The sequence below is a fragment of the Lotus japonicus genome, chromosome 3 (assembly GCF_012489685.1).
Source record: "Lotus japonicus ecotype B-129 chromosome 3, LjGifu_v1.2".
NCBI lineage: Eukaryota > Viridiplantae > Streptophyta > Magnoliopsida > Fabales > Fabaceae > Lotus > Lotus japonicus.
Genome location: NC_080043.1, coordinates 66,964,848 through 66,983,254, shown reverse-complemented (window position 1 = coordinate 66,983,254; position 18,407 = coordinate 66,964,848). Strand labels below are relative to the sequence as shown.

Genomic DNA, 18,407 nt, shown 5'->3' with positions numbered 1-18,407 from the left:
ACAAACAAAACCTGGAAGGCTTTGTCTTTGGATTTACAATTTTGATGTTTTGGAGGATAAAAAAAGAACATAGATTATGCAGCACTGTGCAGAGAGAGAAAGAATTGTATGAGGTGGATTAAATTTACAGATGACAACACTGGACTGCTAAGATATACAGCACTAGACCCAAGTTTTCTCCTTTTAGAAACCAAGGAATAAAATTAAATATTGACAATTTTAAGGAGACTAAAAACATACTTTAACTTGTACTCTTTCACACTCCAAACTGGTGTTTTCTTTCATTTGATAACTGATGATAGGAGGGAGATTGCACATTCAAATCGGAATCAAAGAAAATTGTGTTAGTTGTTTAGGGGATAAATTCAACATTAGGATCATTTTTTAAGACATGTCACTTATTTATCCGGGTAGAAATGAATTGCAGCTTCATTAATTGAATTCTTAAAGCATTCAAAGGAAGGAAATTTTACAAATGAAGATCAATCACATTGGAGTTAGATAAAAAGACTAGCTCTAGCACCTATTTATACAGCAAATTACCTATTTTGAAAATACCAAAAATGATTGCAAACAATGGCAGCAGTGAATATTCACAGAAAGCTAGCGTCAATGAAAATTTTGTTGCTCCTTTTGTTGTACACATTCCCCTTATGCAGAAGATTTGGGCATTTTGTATTGTTTCTTCAGAAATTGAGAGGCTTCTGAGTCACTCCTATGGCATAATATTCTCAACAGAGTTTTGGAATCAGCTCCTAGTTTGCTTTTGCCACCATGCATTTCCAGGCCACTAGCAGATCTCAGGTCTTCTATCAGCTCTCGAGTCTGTAAGATAATCAAGATTATACTTTCTGAGGAACGATGGTTATAAGAAATTAAATTCCCCCGGTAATAAATTACAAGAGAATGTAAATATAATAATGAATTTGACAACAAAACTCGGATTATCAGAACACAAGCATTAATAGAAAGCATGGACATTTGATTTGGCTAAGGCTATTGGATATCTAGCTAGCCAAAGAAAACACAGTCAAGACACTGATATATGTGATACATACATAGGAATACAATAATCATTAAAATAGGCAAAGCAGCCAATAGCAGTCTGTTTTAGCCTATCCATAGATAGTAGGTTGCTTCCAAGCTCAAACCATTTGAAACTGAATTGCTACTGTATTCTTTATGAGACTCAACATGAATAAAATTCTCATAAGAACACAAATTTTAAACAAGATAGAGCAGAGTCGTCGTGATTAATGATTGTACATTTAAACTATCAGAAATAATATTCAGTTTTTCATCTTCCTCAAGTGAATTAATATTTTGAAGTTAATGGAGCCATTGTAATTTGCGAGCAGAAAAAAATACAATCATTTATCTAATTACGAAGTATTCTAATTTGTATTGGCCTAGAAGTATTCAAATTATTGGAGAAGTGAGCAACCTGAACATGTATACCACAGACAGAAAAAGTTAATCTAAGCCTTTCAGTCTGTCATCTGTATATGATTATTTGTGCAGACTGCAGACAGAAAAAGAAATATATGAACGAACCTCGTAGCCATGCAACTTGATCACATGTCGCACACGTGCAACCTGATTTTCGACGACACCCCGAGGAAGCCCATCACCTCCAGAGATAAAGAATTCCTACAAGATGCATCCACACAGTGAAGCTAAAACAAGGGGATACTTCAGACATTACAAGTCTTTGATGCTGTCATACAAGTACTAAAAATACACCAAAAACTCAAACATAGCACATAATCTTCCAATCAAGAAAACTGTTCTTTCATTATGAAATATATCGTGGGCTTTCCACATGCAACCAACAGAAGAAAGAGCAGAATCGCTATTTTACGGGAATCCATTATCCAACATATGTGTTAAGTAGTAAATTTGACAGACCAAAACCAGCGAATGAATGTTCTTGGGGAAACATAGGAGGAGTAAAACAGATCAAAAGGAAAGTTCGACCTTTCCAACTATGCAGGATAAAATGATTTAGATGTAACAGAAAAAGGTCTCAGGTTGAAACATTTATTCTCCCTAAAACTTTTTGCAACTTCTTATACCATTGATCTACAGTCGAGCATCCTAATGCAGTGGGGCTTCTACTAAGTACTAACCAACCATCCTTTATGTAGCCACTAAATGTGAAATTTTACATTGACACCCGGTGTAATTGTTAAGAAGTCCACATTGACTACATATATGGCCATGTAAGTCCTTATAAAGGGTAGAGCAATCCTCACCTCTAGGCAAGCTTTTGGGGTAGAGTTGGCCTAACCCGAATTCTAAGAGTAACGATGGTGTATATACTTTAGGCTTAATAAAGCTCTTAAATTTCTATCAAAAGAAAAAACCAGTCTTACATTGCCAAGTCAAGCTAAACCATTTTCTGACTTTGCACCATTAGCATACACAGATTTTCATTTTTATTTAAAAGGAGCAATAAAGTCCAAAAGATATGAGAGCCTGTTGCAAATTATGGATACAGTTTCCTTGGGGCATTAAAATGACTAGAGTACCTTAAGGACCTCCAGATCTTCCTCTAGTAATTTTGCATCACCAGGAAAGAAAATTCTTGATGGACCCCCATCTAAGATAACGCGGAGTAAGCCATCCTGGCAAGTGGGAAAATGTTAAAATCACAATATTGGTGATAAGTTTATTAAAAAGAAGACTAAGGTACCAACCAATGATGCTTGAAGAAGACTTGTCACGATTCGATCCCTGAGGGGCTCCACAACAATATCACAAAGTTGGCTGAGTTCCTAGAATAAATCAAAAGCGAAAAAACACAAGATTAAGTTTCAGACTTTCAAGTGAATACACATAGAAAGAATAAGATCCATCACATTCATATTTGACTTACGATTTACAGGTAGGTAGGAAAAACGATCCAATAATGACTGATATTTGTTGTCAACATCAATATCAAACAGACAAATTATATTCCTATTTCTAACTAACAGTAGTAAGTTTAGGAATTCTATCTTTTTTATTTGGTTTATTTTCTCCCTGATATTTTTCTCGACTATTATATTTTATATCTGTTGCAGTTTAATTGATTATGAGGTCCCTAGTTTCAGGGAGTTGTTTTAAGAAGTACCTTATCTATATATTCCATATCGGTTAACATAAAATATCTCAGAATAGAATTGCTTCTATTTTTTCACAATATTTAACAACAAATATCCAGAATTGAATCTAAATATCATTTGATAAATAACTGGGGGGAGTAGCTGAATGAGATTAATTATATGCAAATAAAAAGCAATAACAAGTACAACAGAAGATAATGACAGCTTTTCGAAGTTCTAACAAGACAAATATTACCATATCAAGCGGTTCTATAAGTACATCCACCCTGGCTCCTAAGACGCTGGATTTATATAAGTTGTCCATAAATGGTACTCTTAGATCGCAGAAGATTATTTTAGTTCCTGTAAATTGAAAATTAACAAGTAATTAGAGAAGTTTGATTTGCAAGAAAAGACATGAGGTTCCAAATTCTCACCAGTGTACTCACAAATGCGGTCCATAGCCGCATTTATAACTTTTCTACTTCCATCAAAGGTATCCTTTTTGGACTTCTCATCAACAGATTTCTCTATAGAAAAAGTGTTTAATAAGAAAGGTTTCAGTATTCTGATAAATTATGATTATTATTTTAAGCAAGATATGAATATGAAGAGAGGAAACAAACGGAACATCAACAGAAGTATTTACACATTCTCATGTACATGATAACACCAGAAGAGATCAAAATCAGTATAACTAATGAGGTCACATAATAAAAAAATTCATATTCCTTTTCTGTGATAAAAGAATAAATATATTAGGGATAAAATAATAATAAATTTCAGCAAGCCCAAGCGGCTTACCAATGCAACAATTTCTCTGCATGTTAGTAATTTTCCTTGAATCAATTAAGAGATAAGCACCCGAGAGAACAAATGAACCATATTGATATAACAGCAAAGAGACAACCTCTAAAACATATGCATTCATTTTGAAACCAAGCACACTATAGAACCACAAAAATAAATAAAATAATGTTTTCCCTCCCCCCCCCCCAATTTCATAAATGAATGCTTGGACATGATTGTGAATTGGCTTGAAAGATATGTAACAATAAAAATCAGATATAACAGTTTGCCACGTACTTATGAGTTTTTCCTGGGACCTCTTGCTTGTCCATTGCTCCCAAATGTTATCTTCCAGTTTATTCAGATGACTAACCGCATACTGGAGATGGCAAAAAGAAACATTATTTATGCTAGAAACATAATGATAGAATATTTAACATATAGTGGATAAATATTAGGGAGGAGTATCAAAATAAAATTATTTAGATAGTATTTTTTGCAATCAGATAACTTGCTCAATGAAGTAGTTACTAATATTGGGAAAGAAATTTCCTTAGTCATCAAGAAAAAAGCATTTCAGCCGCATTATTTTTAGACTCTACAAGCAGTAACCTCATATATCCCATTTCTTGATCTTTATTAAACCCTGGGGGGCTTTCATTCCTCCTCAACACCTAACTTGGCAAGTTATCCAAGGGAAATATTGTTTAAACTCATTGTCAAAAAACCAGTAAATAAAACAACTATCAAAGCCTTTTCTCACTATAAGAAATAGAAACAAAACATTTAACAAAATGAAATGGTCCAATAACTGAAGCTTATTAAGAAGGTAGGATGAAATGAAAAAAAAAAATCTCAAAATTACAGAAACAAAAGTGAAACTTAAGGCAGGTATAATTCATCTTTGCTTGAACTCACATATAAAGTATTTAATTGAACACAAAGTGTTGGAGTTGTTAGGACACTAATTTCACTGGGCTTTGTTTCATCAGGCTCAGGCACCCGAGCATCAAATAGTTCCTTCTTCACAAAAGCTTTTATTCCAGCTTCCTTTCTGTATCGCGTGAGAACAGGCACTGGTGGTATTAAGTCCTCCTTGCTTGCTGTGTTATCAAAAGGGACCTTAGGATTCATATAAATATGGCATCTATAGAATATGTATATCCCTTACCACAGGATGACAAACTGATATATCAGGAAGTGTTTTTAAAAATCTTAGAAACATCAAACATTCAAATAAAAAAGAAATATAAGGATTGCATAATATATTAAAATAAAGTTAAGCAATTGGCAATAGTACGGATGAAGGTAATGCACCAATACTCGGAGTGAAAAAACTGTAACTTAACGGCCAAGTTTTAGGATTCACCAAACAAAAACTTCTCCCTGTCAGCCTGATATAAATTCTTTTCTTGAGCCAGTTGATATGGATATCGTTGAGTGGTCAGATTAACAAGTAGAAATTTTACTATAATGAATCTACTAATTAAGTAGTCCTATACTTTCATTTTCTACTCCACAAGTTTTCATACACAACAGATAATTCCATGTTGCGTAAGAGGCGACGTAGAGTCATCATACAAATAAAATGCAACTTCTTCATCAGGTGACCACCACTACAATTAGAACAAATTGAAATCTTGAAAAGACAATATAATATTCAAAAGGTAGTCAATTTTTTTGTTATTATGAAAACTAAAACATGAACATCTGAATTTGCTATTCTAGGGATTTAGATTCCCTTGTGCCATAGGTCAGTTTTTTGAAGACAAGGATGCAGAGCAGCTTTCTCAAAGATACTGTTATATATCGAGTTATTCAATCCCTCCCTCTGAAATAATTTTCAAATAATTGTTGACAGAGGATCCCAATCCATATGCACTAACTAGAACCATCAGCAAACCAAAATATAGTATCTACTATCTACTCACCCAAGTCATTAACAACAAGATTTCCATACACTTGGAGAGCATTGTCGATGCCACGGAGCAAGCTATTCAATTCTGTAAACCTCATTGGAACTTTCAGACCAAAAAATTGATCAACCGTCTGCACCCAATAAAATAGCAAAGGAATTGAGTGTGCAGTAGATAGCAGGACACAGGGAATCAAAAAATCAGAGAAATAAAAGTTCATGTTAATGGCCGAATGCAGAAACATTTAATTTAATATCAAAGATGAAGTACACTGAACTACTGAAGGAGAGGTTGAGCCAAGCTTCGCTTCCACCCAAGTGATAAACACATTTTACTCAACACAAAGATGCAGTAATTCTACTCAAGCAATTTCACAACTAACACTAACAAAAGATATAAGATGCTGTCAAGTAACCAATTATCCCAAAAGCTTAAGTTGTTGGGTACGGGTCACTTTAATGGTTTTATATGATACTTTAATACGCCCCCTCACCAAGAACCCTTTGGGCTTGAAGCATGGATAAATGCACAGGCCCGCCTACCATGTGCTTAATTAAATTCCACTTTTTAATTAGAAAGCGAGGGGAGCAAGGATCAAACTCTAAACCGCTTGGTCATAGAGGCTCTGATACCATGTCAAGGTCATAGAGGCTCTGATACCATGCCACTTTAATGGTTTTATATTATATTCTAATAGATGCCAATTTAGAGTAAAAAGTAAACTTTGATAATGGCATAATCATGATAACAACAAAAAAGACAATCATAATAGAAGTATTTAAAAATTAATAATAATTGTTAAGATCTCACATCTACTAAAGATATATCAAAACTAATCCTTTTAAAGACCTTGACAATCATCACCTCACAAAATAGCTTTTGGGATTAAGATAAACAAAGCCCAAATTCTAAGATGACATGAGAGCTTATGCTCCATCTAATATTGAACCCAAAATTCTACCTTCATTACGGACCCCTAGCCGCCTTCATTGCGGCTACCCCTTGAAATTCCACTTCCATTTTGGCTACCCTATGCTGCCTTCATTGCAGTCCTACAAAATCATGCTCCGGATGAGCAATCCTGGGCTAACTAGAGATATGTCCAAAATAGTCCTTATCAAGGCTTTGGCAAACATCACCTAACAGAGTAACTTTTGCGACTAAGAATAATAATAAAGCTAATAGATGATGAAAACCTACTATTTCCATACTACCTTATAATAAATCGCAGAAAGACTACCAAATTCTTACCTCTTCGACAATTCTGTAAACTTCCACAATAGAACCAGCATGCCGCTGTTGAGGAGATATTGGGTCCCAGTGCTGTGAAAGTATTTTAACAAGTCATTCAAACACATACACTAAAGAAGCTTAATAGAAGGACATAAGATGAATAGACACATTTTAAGCAAAAGAATAAATATGCACAAATCGATAATTACAACATAGCAGTGATAGCACTGGTGAAGAGGGGTACCTCCTGTTGAATAACCCGCTCTACCCAACCTAAAATTCTTCCAAGCTGCGAATTGACCCAGCGTAGCACCAATGTTCCAGATTTTGTCTCAATCTATAACAAAAAAAAAGGACAAGGACAAGAAGTTTAGAATAAGTGTAGGAAATAAATGACAATAGTATGCCAGACCTACCTAAGAGGAGAATGAAAACCAAGAGAAGTATACGTAAAATACACCATAATGACAACAGAAAGCAAACAAGCCCCTAGATCATCCACATTACGCCCACCACCAACTGTCATCCGCAGATTGGCATTTTACAAATAAACTAGTGATCTTAAAATAGTTGGTTAGAGGGTAGCAAATGCTTTAGGGCGCCTCAATTTTTATTAAATGCTATATAGGAAGGTATATACTGCAAGTATATCTTTGTTTTTGTTAAAGGTCCCAAACTGGCTAGAGATATTGTCAAAATATTCCTTATAAAGGGTAGAGCAATCCTCATCCATTAGCTAGCTTTTGGGGTAGAGTTAGTCCTAAACTCCTAATCCAAATTTTAAGAATTTTAGACTCAAAAAACATTACTAGCTGCTAATATTTTCTTCTCACAAAAAAATATTACTAGCTAAACCCTAGTATTTTAGGCTCCTCATCTTACTCTGACTCTCTCGCCTAAAAAATAGGTCATTCATTTCCTTAAAATCTAATAAATGTATTATCTTATTATTAGCTTTTGATCTAATTGTCTAAATGCAATTTTGGTCTGGCCTTGGATCTAAACATAAGAAATCCTTTTATTTCTAACACATGTTTCAAATGAGTACAAGCATCATCCATCATGTATATGGCACACGTAAACAGGGTCCTCCTATATAAGTGACAGCAAAATACATCTGATCAACTATTCAAGTAAGAAATCATTTTATATTACTTTCATCATTTTCCTCTTGTTAATAATTCATGAATGTTATTATGTATAGATAAAGACAAGAGACAAGATGGATATCTTCTCAGTATCAAGTAAAAGGATAACAATTTTGTGTCCTCTAAAAGTAATATAAACACTTGACCTGGTAGAGATTCAATTTCTTCAACAAGATCTCAGCATTTTCTTCTTGAGATACAGAAATAATAAGCGCCATTATGAACTGCTCTAGACTTTCAGCAGCTGGGAATACTGAAATGACATCCTCGGTTAAATGTTCTGCACCATCCAGAAAGGGTTTCTGAAAATACAATCAGATTAAATTTCGATCAATTTAAAGATATATTCCACAATGTGATCAGGAAAAAGATATATGCAAATCATGTGTACACTCACCAGTCTGTGCCCATAAAGTTTGTGAACTAATGATGCAGATACAACAGTTGCTTGAGGATGTCTCTGAGATAAAACAGGCATGAAAGTTACCGAATCTTTTTTCAGGAGCTTCTTGAGTTCTTCTGCAAGCAAGGCCAAGGGATGCTCATGTGACATATCTATTCTTTCAACAACTTGCAGTGTCTGCACAAAGCAAAGAGATTCCTTAAGGCATAAAATGGAATACAAAAACAAAATCTTCCTCTATCCTAAAGGATGCAATTAAAGAAAATAAGGAGAAGCAAAAGCAAGTGTTCCACTGCACATTAAAAGAACATAGCAAGATAAAGAGAGACAAATAAAACAATTTTGAGTACATCTCTGCTTCCAATTTTCCAATGGTTCTCTGATATATACTTAAAGCTAGAGCCAAATTCTATCAAAATGTAAATAGAATTAGTAATTTTTAAAAGGCTTAAAGGGTCCAAAGGCCCCTGAGATTACAAAGGGAATCAAATCCAGGATCTGAAAAATTTTCACATCAAATTGAGTCCCTAAGAATTTTTTTTTAATTCAACTAAGGACAAAGTGTGTCTGATGCTGAAGTGGCTTCAATTTTAGCCTACTCAGCTTTTCCACGTGGCATTTTAATTTTTTTTTAATTGAAAAAATTCCTAAAACTTAATTTTTTAAATCCAACTCATATATTAAAGCATAAATAAAAAATAAAAAACTTAATAAAATCTCTAATGTAAATAAAAACCTAAATCTAAAAATAAAACAAAACACTCTCTGTAACCTTCCTCACCTCTTCAACCCCCACCATTGAAAACCCATAACCACACCAAAAATTCAGAATCCATAAACAAGACCCCAACCCACCTCAACACCTCCAAACCCACGCACCACCACTATCTACCCACCCCAAATTTCATCTTCTTTAGCCAGCAACCAGCAAAACTGAAACCCGCCCCAACCACCACACCCAACCCTTTTTTGCTGCCATTGCCAAACCCAAGCTCTCCTTGCTGCACCTTTGCCATCTCCTTGCATCAATTTGTCCGGATATGCTTCGATCTGGGCTGGATCTAGGTTGGTGAGGTGAGACTGAACTCGGATTCGCATGTGGATTGAGGGTGGTGGGGTTCTGGTTGTCTGGGTTTGTTGGGTGGGTGAGGGTGGGGAAGAAGAAGAATGAGTTTTTTTGGAGTTGAGGAAGAAGATAACAGTTGTTGGGGTTGAGGATGAAGATTTGGGTTTGTTGGGTGGGTGGGTGGGTGGGTGTGGGGAAGAAGAAGAAGAAGAAGAAGAAGAAGAATGAGTTTTTTTGGAGTTGAGTAAGAAGATAACAATTGTTGGGGTTGAGGATGAAGATTTGGGTTTGTTGGGTGGGTGGGGGTGGGGAAGAAGAACAAGAAGAATGAGTTTTTTGGGAGTTGAGGAAGAAGATAACAGTTGTTGGGGTTGAGGATGAAGATTTGTGAATTGTTAGTGAAACCCTAGATCTGTGTTGTTTGATGTTGAAGGGATTGTTAATTTCTTGTTGGGTTTGATGTTTTTTGTTATTATTAGATTATTAGATTAGGTTATTATTTAGGTAATTATTTAGTTAAGGAATTTTATTTAAATTAGGGATTTATTAAGTTTTTTAATTTTTTCTACTTAAATAAATGAGTTGGAATTAAAAAAATAATTATAAAAGTCACGTGGTAAAAGTGACTAGGACAAAATTGAGCTGTGGCAACATTTGGCCTTAATTGAATTAATTTTTTTTTCTTAGGGACTCAATTTGATGCGAAAATTTTCCAGGTCCTGGATTTGATTCCCTTTGTAATCTCAGGGGCCTTTGGACCCTTTAAACCTTTTTAAAAACTTGACTCAAAACCCAAATGAATGGGAAGATTTGAAAGTTGTATGTCATTTATCAATTATCAGTCCTGTGGAAAGTAATACTTGAATGTCAATTCCATATTTCAATGCAAAAATAGAGCATGCGAGAGCTATAGATACTCAAACATCATCACAAAATAAAGTATATTATCAGAATTGACCATAATAAACCAGAGTACTCACCCTTGAAAATACATTCTTAATTGATGATGTTATATATATCTCTATCTGATCTCGATCACTAATTGGCAATGACTGCACGGTCTGCAGGAGAAATGGTAAAGGTAACTTTCAGTAAAAGGAACTTATAACTGCAATGAAATAATTTTTACAAATCTATTCAAATGAGAAACATATCATCAAACCAAATTACACACAGTTTCGGGTTCTTCCAGTAGAAGCCTCCTGGTAATCATTGCAACTGCAACAATCTTTTCCATATTTGCTGAACCCTAAAAAGTACATGAGAAATTTTGCAAAGTAAAATTAGAGTCACAACTCAATAATAATATACTACAATTAGTTGGGGAAATAAAAACAGGTTTTGATGAGGAAAAAGAGGAGAAACGATGTCAAGAGTATTTTTGTAATAAAAATAAACAAGTAAACAAACAAAACAAAACTGACAGGGACTGAAACTCGGTGTAATTTATTTAAGGGTGCTCAGCACCTTATAGAAGAGAATCATCTGGTGACTAGAACAGAAACGTCAGCAAGTAAATAAAGAAAAGAAAAAACAAACTTAATACCAAGGATCTGCATTAGTCATTCCCAGGCCAAAGGCCACCCACAACCTATTCCCAATTTTCTGATCTCCTCCCCTTTTTCCTCTGCTCCATCCTTATGTATTGTTGAGAAGTCCCATATTGACTAGAGATATGGTCAAAATAGTCCCTTATAAAGGGTAGAGCAATCCTCACCCCTAAGCTAGTTTATGGGGCAGAGTTAAGCCTAACACCCTAACCCAAATTTTAAGATGTATAGTTACTTAATTAGTTCTTTTCCCTCCATGATTCTGAATCCCCTTCCCCATTAACTTACCTATCCTCTTACAGATTCCGCCAGTCCCTTGCCCATTCACTGACCAAAAACTCTTCATTTCCCTAGTACAACCCACTCCTTCCTCTCATAAACAGAGTCCCTTATCATTGTTAGCCCCATCCTTCTTCAATACCTCTCTTCTACATACGTGAGTCAATGAGCAAGCAATAAAATAAAATAAATAAATATAGTCAGCTACTATCTATTCAGGGACTGTATAGTACTTCAACATTTACTCAAATAGGAGGAGGATAAGGAATACTCTGAAAACAGCCAATATCAAAAAAGAAAGATAATACAAAATATTATTTCACAAAAGATCTTCAACAATCAGAAAACTGATATAAAGAAACATATCCAAGTATCTAATTAAAGTAGTACCAAATAACCTAAACAGTTTAACACACCTCACTGAAATGCAGATGGTAATCTCCGAGCTGCTTGTCAGCCCATCTCTGAATTGGTGTTAAGAAAGACTGTAAGAAAGACATCTCTCGTTCACCATCAACCTTGGAATGCAAACTTTTAAGGTGCAATCTCTCCTGTTGGCCTCGTTGTTCCATCAGTGGTGTTTTATTTAATTGCTCAATTGCATGCAGTAAAATCCCTTGCTCCCTTGTGATAACATACTAACCCAAAATAAAATACCTTCACATTAAATAATGATTTCAAAAGGAAAAGTTGTGTCATGTTACTCAACAAATAATAGCTATTTAAATAGTACTGTAAATTGTAATGACCTATGGGAAAAAAATAAGTAATGCAGCTAGATGGCAGAAAAAATCAAGCTAAATAGCACGTGAACATATCCCTATTACTGGAATTTTACGGAGGCATCTTGACTAAATCAAGTCGTCAAAAGAGGCATCGGTGTATTAAAATTATGGAGGCAAGCATCCAAGGAAATACATTATGCTAAATTTAAATATTATTCAAAATCTAACACTGCTTGTTCTTTTGACATACTGGAGTTCAACTTTTTTTCAAGCTTATTGATAAAACTTCACGTATCATCCATAGGCATGACTACCATAGTCATGGAGAATAAGAATTCTTATTCAATGTTACAGAAAGTGATCATCAAAAATTGACAAGAGAAGGAAAAATTAGGTGAAGTGAAACATTAGAACTTAAATTGCTTTTGTGAAAATTAAGATGAGTCATGAGACGAAGACCTCACATAGACAACCAGTCCTTGATGAGACAAATATAGTTGTATCTTTCAGCTTTACTGTAATTACAACTAAGTTGAGGCATTCAATGACAATACATGATAGCAGTCCAAGTGTCCAACTATAAAATTGACAGTGGTTCTTAAAAGTAATTTTAGAAAAGAAAATGTGATGGATATACCTGACGAAATAATACCCATGCATAGCATGCATGATGGATTGTCTCTGTGATTCCTAAAACTCGCCAAGTCGATTTCAAAAGTTCAAGAATTTCTTCCACTTCCTGAAAATAGGGAGAGCCACAGATGACACGATTCAGAGATTCAATCTTATTTCTATTTTGTTCAGTGGTTTATCAAATCAAAGTTTCATTTCAATTATTTTTTATCTTGATAAAATAGAACCCTATCCAAGCTTCACATTGCAACTGAATATACATGTTCACAACCACTCTCTGTTTACTTTCCCTTCATAGTTCATACTAACAAAAATCATATCCATCAATTACACAGCCCATGTAAGAAACATAGGTTGTATCACTGTTCACTTGTTAAACTTTGAGCAAACAAAAAAACCCAGAAGCATAGCTTCGCAATAACAATTTACGGATGTAATGGTTCAAACTATCATGCTATAATGGCCATGGCAAGTAAAAGACACCAACCTCTGTCAATTTTCCCTCATCTAGCATGTCAAATACACTTAAAAGTAATTTCTCATATAGTCTGACATTTAAGTGGTAACCATCTGCCCAATGGCATATTTCACCAGTCAAGTCACCCCGAGCTGGCCTCTCAGCAAGTGGAATGGCAATCTCCCTAAGAGACCTCAAGCATTCTGCCCTTTGAATTTCACCAGCTGAAGAAGGAAGAAACTGAAGAACAAATAAAAAAGTGAAATGAAACACACATGATTATAAGAATCGTGCTAGACAGACAATAAAACATAATTTAAAAGTAAGCAAATTTTTAAGACCAAATGCCAATATGATAGCTACCCATAGTTAGTTAGAAGAGTAGTTAAATTAGTTAGTGGGAGTTAGTTAGAGAGTGATAGAGGAAATATTATAAGTAGCAGGGAGATGGAGAGAGACTTCACACACCTCAGATTCCTCAATCTTTGCCAAAAGAATCCTCAATTCGTTTGACTTGCGCACAGATTCACCAAATCCAGTGACAGGGTGGTTAATAAGACCCTCCTCCAAAACTTTTAACTGTACTGACACAGATTTTGAAATGTTCAACGTAGACAAAAAAAATTATTAGATACCAGCATCATCATCTTTCCATGAACAGAATCACAAGATAATAGAGTACATGAAGGAGAGAAAAATAGTCTCAAACAGATTTTACTACCTGCCTCTTCTGCCAACGTATAAAAGCCTTCTTATCAGAAAATTCTGTGCGTGAAATACAGCAAAGCAACTCCAACGGAATCAAAAGAGTATCCATCCTTTTCCCCATCTTTCCTGCAAGAGCATTTAGCAACCCTTGTTTTGTTCGAATATCCATTGACTCTGATATCTGCATCCAGACATCCATATATATGAGCGCAGAAAACATAAACAACCAGGTTTTCACCGTTTACAAACATTTGCTGTCTCATTCCAGCTAAATAATGATAAGACTTGTAAAATGTGTCATTTGTAAGGGAATAAATATAAACATAGGTTTAGAAGCTAAATCTGTATTCAAAGAAAGCTCACATTTATAAGTGCAGCATAAGGAAATTAAATTTGAATCCAGAATTATAACGAACTGATCACAGATTCAAAACCTATCAATTTCCATACAGCCAACTGGTACCCAAGTCCCTCGGGGGATCAAATCCCAAAGAGTTCACTTTAACAGTTTAACTCCACTTCAGCCTACTGAGTCTTAAGACATCCTTTAACCGAACAAAAGCACCACAAAAATATCAAGTTTTTATCACCCTATAACTCTTTGAAGAAGAGAGCTCCATAGAAATAAACTATGATTGAACTCAAGTGTACTGATTTTCAGAAGCAAGTGTCATGTATCAGTTTAAACCATGAGCATGTAAACTAGAACCTTAAGATACTTAAGTTTCTAGACAAAACTTCAAAACCAACCTTAATAAATGCCAACTCAGCTTCTGAATCATTACTAAATTATGATATTCATCAAAGTACACCAAGCTACTTGGTAAAAATAAAAATACATAATGGAGGAAAAATCAGAAGGACAGAGATCAAAGTATATACCTCCAATTGAACACGCATGGTTTCCAACAAGCCAACTAATCCAGGAGCATTTTGAGACTGGGATACAACACTTCCACTTTTGCTGCGCCCAAGCTTCCTAATCAAACTGGATTTTTTTTCTTTCTTTTTTTCTTTAGATGGGACAATCAGACCCCTGTTATACAAGAAATGGGTCGAAGATTTCACACATAGAAAAGAATCCACTAAGGAATCTTATAAAAAAAAAGATATATATATATATATATCATGATAACATACCCTGTGGCTCCAGCACAAGCCAAGAGGATCTCATATGCAGTTTCACGGAGATCATCATCTGTGATCCCTGCAAGCAGTAACACCACAAATTAGGAAAGTTCATGGCAGCTGAAGTTTTAACCTTTCAACTAAAATTTGATGCATAAAACATCCAAAAGATATAGCTTAACATTTTTCATTGAAAGAACAAATCATTACAAGAAACTGTCAAAAGTACAAAGAACGAGGATAAGAAATGCTAATATAGCTCTAACAATAACAAACACTAAAGCCCTTTTCCATTGCCGCAAGGTCTCCTACCTGGATCAAACACGTCATAATGTCTTATCATAAATGGTGTCTTCTAGCAAACCATTTGAATCTAAATCCTTCTTAATGGTTTAGCTGTAATTGTTTTTAGTCTCCCTCTTCCTCTATCTGCTGGACTATACTCCACCTAGTCTACTCTCCTTATTGGGACTTTCATACATTATCTCCACTAATGCCCAAACCTTCTAATACTTTACCATCTTTTCAATAGTTAACTGATTCAAGTTGTTGCACAGTTACACACTAAACGGTTGTGGAGAAATGACCCCTGCAAAAACTACCCTATTCTTCCTAGTGTAAGGACTTTTTTATGGGCCCACCGTCACCTTTACCATGATGGCTAACAGTGATGGTAGGTTCATTCAAGTTTCTTACTCATGTCTCCTTATTTCCATGACATTCCAGATATTTCACGTCAAAATACTATTCTACTAATAACATTTGGACTTCATAAGATCAGTGTGTGTTAAGACTAATACTCAGTTCAGTAGTGTAGTAGCGGTCATATGTGCAAGTGTAGCTTGCCAAGCTGTAAGCCTAGCTGGTTAGCAGTTTTTCATTTGGATTTCATTTAGGAATTTAAATGAGAATCCTAACACCTAACCTGTAACAGGTTCATGCAATTAATTCAGATACAATTCAGAAATATAAAATTTTATCATGTAGATCTACACTTTGCTTTCACTTTCTCTTGCTTTCTCCCAGTTTCTCAGTGGTTCTCGACTTCTATCAATGGAATGCAAAGAACATATCCAACAGATAAGTTTCCAAGAACAATCACCTGTGGAAAAAGAAGGCAATTTTACAGCAAGATCAGAAGCATCGTTTAGAGTCCTTTTAGCCCTGAGACTATCAACCATCGCAGCATTGTCATCATCCTCAAAGTCATCAATGTCATCCACCGTTAGCTCCTTTTCTTGTGTGGAGTTAAAAGACTCTGATCTTGATACACTAGAAGCAATTGGAGATGTTGGATAAGCAGGTGGTGGAGTGGAGACAGCAACAGGAGGCGCAGCAGAGATTGGAACAGGTGGCGGTGCCCTTTTAGGAGGTGAACCTGAAGACTCAGGATCAGTGACCAAATAAAATTCACCAACTGAACCTGTGTCACTCTGTTAAAGGCAGAAGCATTTAACATTCAAATATAATCCTCAGAAACAATTGAATACAGACATTCAATGAAGCGGGAGGGGAACAGAATTTATAAAGCATGAATAGAAATATTTAGCAAAAGGGTTTTGAAGATGCATCACATTCATCAGCATGCATTAAAAAAGGGAAGACCAGTCATTACAAGTTTAAAAAGGACAAAGTGCAGCATGACATCTAAACATAGTAAGAAAGTAACTATGAAATATGTTAGTATACAATTGCACAAGCTAAATCAATACATTGTTTCTAATACGTAAATGTGTACAAATGGACAAACATACACAAATGACAAATATATCAAAAATACCAAAACATAACATACCATTTGGGGTAACCCAGTATGATCATGATAATCTCTAATTGCTTCCGAAAGCTCAAGCGTTACACCTGCACAGAAGAATAAGAATATATGATTAAGACGGTGAAAGCAAAACCAAATAAAGAAGAAGATGATAAGCAATGCAAAGGATAAAATTCAACTCACTCTTTTTGGCACAATTGACCACATAATCAACACTAACTTGATCTAGATCCACATCATCCAGAGTAACTGCACCAGGTGGCATTACCACTTTCTTGATTAAGCTCCCGGAAAGCATAAAATCGAGAAGTACTCGCCTGTCCCTTCGGTATCTCTGGAGAAGATCTATGGCATTCTCTCTGAGATTCATTAAATCACCACAACAAAGGTCACATGCCAATACTACTAAGCAGAATCTGGATTCCAAAATCTAACAACTAGTGAAGGAAAAAAGAGACACTTACTCTTCCATGGTGAATAAAGCTACAAGTACACTGAACTGCTACCAAATTCAGCAACTGTGCTATTTCTGCAACATGAAGAGTTGAAAACAGTTTAAAACACAAAAAGCAGAAAAGATATAATGATTATGCATTGGAAAATTGAAAAGCAGCATAATCATTGTGAATCAAGTTTAAGCCAAAACTACCCAGTTATAGAAGAAAAGCAGCAAAATCAGAGTTCAGATTAGACCCATTTCAGATTTTTCATGCATTCAGCAAAAAGCAAGTCAAAATGAAATCTTTCAACGAAAAAAAGGAAGTACCCGAGTTTTGAATTGATGGGGTGGTGAAACACAAAGCAAAAACCCACTTTGATTTTGAAGCAGTAGCCCTTGTTTCCTTCACAGTAGAGATCGTGAGCTGAATGGATCTTGAAAATGCGGAGAATGGAAGGGGAAATGGAGAAGAAAAGTCAAATGGGTATGCGAATTTGATGCCAAAATTGAAACTTTTTTTGTGTTGATTACTAGAGTTGAGCTGTGAAGACTGAATTGCTAGCAGAGGCGAAATGGAAGCAATTTTGATTTTTTGAGTTCTATTAAATTTGGGATCTAATGAATTCTTCTTTATACATTAAACAAAAATTGCATATTTTGATTTATTATTGGTGATAATCCATAATCCATAATATATACATTCAGGGGTTTTTCTAGGTTCAATCATCGCCTACGTGCATCTCATGATTGGCTAATTTCATTAAAAATCCTACATGACAATCATTCCTCATTTCCTCTTAATATACACCCTTCTCCTTAACCTACACTCCTTCCTATTTAAAAGTCTATATAAGACTCTTATTCTTCATTCCTCTCTCCATTATTTGGATTTCTCCTAAACCTACACTGCTTCTTCAACCATCTCCTGCGTTATTTTTTGAGCCTTTCTACATGGCTTCAAGATCTCCTTTTCTGGTTCTTCATGATTATACAAAGGTATGTACTTTTTCTCATCTGAAATCAATTTTTCGTGTCTTTGGTGTATATTATTGTAATCTAATCTCATTCCTTCA

At 35.1% G+C, this 18,407-nt stretch overlaps 1 protein-coding gene across 1 annotated transcript; it reads right to left on the bottom strand.

Annotated features, from left to right (window-relative positions):
* Window positions 1-411: 411 nt before the first annotated feature.
* Window positions 412-17,941, bottom strand: LOC130745399 (protein unc-13 homolog). Its single transcript, XM_057597614.1, has 27 exons — window positions 17,662-17,941; window positions 17,360-17,424; window positions 17,079-17,254; window positions 16,917-16,981; window positions 16,224-16,554; window positions 15,134-15,200; window positions 14,876-15,029; window positions 14,007-14,174; window positions 13,754-13,864; window positions 13,316-13,525; window positions 12,833-12,934; window positions 11,887-12,108; window positions 10,816-10,890; window positions 10,622-10,702; window positions 8,570-8,752; window positions 8,319-8,474; window positions 7,269-7,361; window positions 7,043-7,114; window positions 5,807-5,924; window positions 4,794-4,978; window positions 4,173-4,254; window positions 3,524-3,616; window positions 3,343-3,449; window positions 2,700-2,777; window positions 2,532-2,627; window positions 1,555-1,650; window positions 412-825 (listed from the first exon to the last, which is right to left on the bottom strand). The coding sequence occupies exons 2-27, from the start codon at window positions 17,365-17,367 to the stop codon at window positions 652-654; spliced, it is 3,303 nt and encodes a 1,100-aa protein (XP_057453597.1). The 5' UTR covers window positions 17,368-17,424; window positions 17,662-17,941; the 3' UTR covers window positions 412-651.
* Window positions 17,942-18,407: the final 466 nt, after the last annotated feature.